The sequence below is a fragment of the Heloderma suspectum genome, chromosome 17 (genome assembly GCF_057233095.1).
Source record: "Heloderma suspectum isolate Gila_16-S chromosome 17, 16-S_ref, whole genome shotgun sequence".
In the NCBI taxonomy this organism is placed as follows: Eukaryota; Metazoa; Chordata; class Lepidosauria; order Squamata; family Helodermatidae; genus Heloderma; species Heloderma suspectum.
The window spans coordinates 15,893,810-15,897,936 of record NC_139474.1 but is presented as its reverse complement, the minus strand read 5'-3'; the positions used below and the strand labels follow the sequence as shown (position 1 = coordinate 15,897,936).

Genomic DNA, 4,127 nt, shown 5'->3' with positions numbered 1-4,127 from the left:
GACGAGCACCGTGTAAAACCAGATATTCTGCAGCATAGACACATCCTCTGCCACGGAGGAGTAGCTGAGATTAGCGAATGAGCCCTTCAAGTCCTGAATCAAATGTATTTCCTTTGAGCCATGGGCCAGGGATCTCATGCTCTTACAGCATGGGTTATGGAGGCATGCTTCTTCCAACAGAGCACTTCCTGAACTGTTAAGATCTCCTCGAGTAATATACATCAACCTGTTTCTTCTGTTCCTGTTCCCTCCTGCATCATGTCACCCTCACCATCCGTATCATTTCCCCTGGCCCTGGCCCACGCTAGGCCATCTTCTGCCAGGGAGATCTGTGTCTGCGAACCTGCAGAGCCTCTAGCAGTCATAGCATTGTCTCGGTGGGCCAATGCGCTGATTCAGTAGGAAAACAGCTTGCGATGCTCTTCGCTGGAGTCCATCTGAATTCATTCATCCCGGTGGAAAGGAAAAGAGGGGAAACAGTTTCCCTGGAGTTTGTTTCCACTTCAATATGGTCCTTCGGGGGTACATGTGTTGGGGAGGGGACTGAAAGTTGGGCCTGCGAAGCTGGTCTCCATGAAGGGATTTCTTTTCCCTTTACACTATTACGGGAGTTGATGGCTTCTTTTGTTCCTGTGCATCCAAGATCTTCTTATGCATTATTTGTTCATTTGAAATATTTACAATATGTCTTGGCCGCCTTTCAGGGCAGGAACCCCTCCCCAGGTGGTGTCCAGCAATAAAACTCACACATCCTAAAAACGGATGGGGTAATAAATCAACCCATGTAGGTCATTAGCACCTCTCCCTTGTGTTTCCTTTCAGACCCGCCTCTGTCTCTCAGCCATGAAGTACTGTGGACCAGTCTGCGCCATCCCCTCCTGTGTTTCCAGCCCCGTTGTTGGTTTTGGAGCTGGGGGTAGTGGCTGGGGGAACTATGGCTATGGCCTTGGCTCCATCCTTGGCTATGGCTATGGCTCCGGATCTGCCGTGCCCTCAGCTGATCTGGGCGTGCTTTCTGGAGTCAACCCTTCCTGCGTCAACCAGATCCCACCCTCAGAGGTCACGATCCAGCCCGCTCCCTTCGTCGTGACCATCCCCGGCCCCATCCTCTCAGCCAGCTGTGACCCTGTCGCCGTCGGAGGCAACACCCCGTGTGCCGTCGGGGGCTTTGGAGGAGGACTTGGCACAGGGTTCTATGGTGGAGCTGGCCCTGGCCTTCTGGGCTCTTTTGGGGGTAGGAGCCGCTTCGGTTACCTTGGAGGCAAAGGCAGCTTGGCTGGGCGCAGAGGCAGCATCTGCTACTCCCCCTGCTGAGCGCGCACGGACAATCCACGACCAAAAGGAATGACCAGAAGATGTGCTGGGATTTGGAACTCAGGCCTATGCATACCTCCCCTGCACCCGTTTCGCTCTCATTTCAACCCGCTCTTCCCCACTGTTTATGCGCTTCGCCGATTTCCCTTGTTTGCCGAAGGCTCTTCCAGCACGCTCCCCCTGAGGACTGTAAAGAGGATAGGGACCACTAAGCCTTGCCACGAAAGAGAGATCACCTAGCTGAATAGGTAAATCAGGGTCACAGGGGATTCATCTCCATGAGAGAGGGGAGACCGTTCTATGTGTTTAGCCCCCCTTTCTTTCTCCAGAAACAATCTCAGCAGGGAAGCTGTTCACTGGCGTGCGTTCTTTGTTCATTGGCCTGCTTATCATTCAGTCGAATACCTCCCACCCCCACCTCCCTAATAAAACTGCCTTTGCATTATAGCACTGGTTTTCTGGTGGTCTTTTCACCTGAAGCACAGAGGGGTCACTCTGTGGATTTCCAGAAGGGTTTATCGTCCTTCCTCTTGTTTTCACCTGGCCTTGGGACTCCCAGAGATAAAGGAGGGGGGGGAGGCATGGTGATCGGGGGCTGAGGTCGTCCAACAACGTCAGGGGACCAAGGTCGAGAAAGGCTGGTCGGGTGTGTCTTGTGTGTTCACGCCAGGGGCCCAGATGGTGTGCTATTCCTGGGGTTAAAGATATGCTCGAGATACACCCAAGCGTCCTGTGGAGTTCCTTACAGAGTTCCGAATAGGTCTGCACAGCTGCAGTGTGTGTGACATGCCATGATGTGCGATGCATCCCATTCAGGAATGTGTACTTGCATGGATGTGTGCCGATGTCGAAATGCGTCCCCTCACCCAGTCGGAAAGGTAAATTCTAGAGACTGTGGTAGGGAGCTGAGTGATGAAGAAGGATCAGTCTAGCAAATCTGACTAAATCTCCTGCTAAGAACTGTTAGGAACCAATCCCTGCTGCAAGTGGCCAAATTAAAAAAAAAAAAAAAAGACAAAGGAAAAGGAGGGACAGAGATGGGGACCAGAAAGTGGTGAGATTTCTCCTGGAAGGTGGTTCTATTTTCAGTTGTGGTACCATCTCCTGGTGAGAGAGCAGATAGGTCCATGGGAATCTTCCTTGCGTCAGCTCAGGCGGGCTCGCCATCGAGCTCAGAATTGCGTTCTCAGACTGGGAGTGGCTCTCTAGGGTCTCCAGGAATGTCTGGGATTGACCCTGGGAGTCCGGGACTGTCTCCATGCAAGGCAGATTCTCCACCACCAACACCAATCGATGGTCCTCCCCGCTCCAGCCCCGAATGCACACAGTCGGTGAAACAAAATCGCCCTTAGACACCATTCCTTCGTTACTATCTGTTGACGTAGCTGTATGCCACTCCTCAGCCAGAGAGGAGACAGTCCCTGCCCTCAGGTTTGCAGTTTGAAGAGGCATGACCCTCAAGTGGAAAGGAATGGGGAGGGATGTGGGAAAACGATAGTTCTTTCAGCAGGGCTATGGAATGGCCCTCTTTCCCCCGCTCATCTCTCTCCATGCAGCCTACTGCCATGGCTCCAGGTGGTAACAGGCGAGGGAGGAGGAGCCTTCATGAGGGAGTTTCTTGGCTGCCCAAATCACTCTTCTAAGGAACTAGGTTAATATGCAGGCCTGAAGGGATAAGACTTGGTCATGAGAGGAAGATGGAACGGATTTCCTTCTATGCTGGGAGAAGATACAGTTGAAATGAACTTCCTTTGGTGGGGTAGCACATCCCCGGGCCGACGTCATCCTAGGGATGTCGTGAGAGTCCTGTTGGGGCTCAAGGCTCAGTGGTTTCTTTCCTGCTCAGCTCCCAGATGCCAGTTTGCAGATGCCCATGCTTGTCCGACTCGGCACGCTCCGAGACAGGCAAGCACAGTGTTCCCCGCTTCTGCGTGAGCCACCATTTTGCACGAAAGTGGATCTCTGTTGTTTACCTGAGCACCATTTGCATACAGTGGTGGCCATCATTAGCCCAATGTAGGGATGTACGCAAGGTACTTACCTTTCCGCGGATTATGCTAATGCTGGGGGGGTGGCGTTCCGTCCCTCCTCCCGGAAAACTGGCTGGGGAGGGAGATGCTCTGTTCCTCCCCCCCCCCTCCCGGAGCCCTGGCCGGCCAGCTCCGCTCCGCAGGGATTCTGCGGAGCGACTGGCCGGCTCCGCCAGCAGCCGGACATCCGGCTGCTGGTTAGCAGGGACGCAAATGGCGGCGGCCGTAGCAGCCGCTGTTTGCGTCCCTGCAGTCAGCCGTGATAGGCTACGTAAATGTTTACGTAGCCTATCAAGGCTGATCAAACAAAAAACAAAAAAACACACGCGTACGCAAATGGCGGCGCCCATGGGTGCCGCCATTTGCGTTCCTTATTTTAGTAGCGTCTATGCTATTTGAATTCCCCTTATTTTCGCCATCTTAGTCTACGTAAATGTTTACATAGACTAAGACGTGCCAAAATAAGGAATGCAAATGGCGGCGCCCATGGGTGCCGCCATTTGTGTACGCGCTTTTGTTTGTTTGTTTTTATCAGCCATGATAGGCTGCATATACATTTACGTAGCCTGTCATGGTGTTTTTTTTAAAATCTAGCCGTGATAGGCTACCTAAATCTTTACATAGCCTATCACGTTTTTTTGGGGTTTTTTACCTGGAAATGTAAACCGCCCCCGGATTACATTCCGAACCACCGCCGGAGACGCCGCTGGAGCCGCCGCCACCAAGACGATCCGCCTAAGTTAAGTCCCATCCCGGTGGGGGGGCGGGGGGCTGTTCCGCCAC

At 53.0% G+C, this 4,127-nt stretch overlaps 1 protein-coding gene across 1 annotated transcript; it reads left to right on the top strand.

Annotated features, from left to right (window-relative positions):
- The first annotated feature begins 814 nt into the window (after nucleotides 1-814).
- Nucleotides 815-1,754, top strand: LOC146334596 (uncharacterized). Its single transcript, XM_084824749.1, has one exon. It carries the CDS (start codon nucleotides 844-846, stop codon nucleotides 1,312-1,314), a length of 471 nt encoding a protein of 156 aa, XP_084680875.1. The 5' UTR covers nucleotides 815-843; the 3' UTR covers nucleotides 1,315-1,754.
- The last annotated feature ends 2,373 nt before the right edge of the window (nucleotides 1,755-4,127 follow it).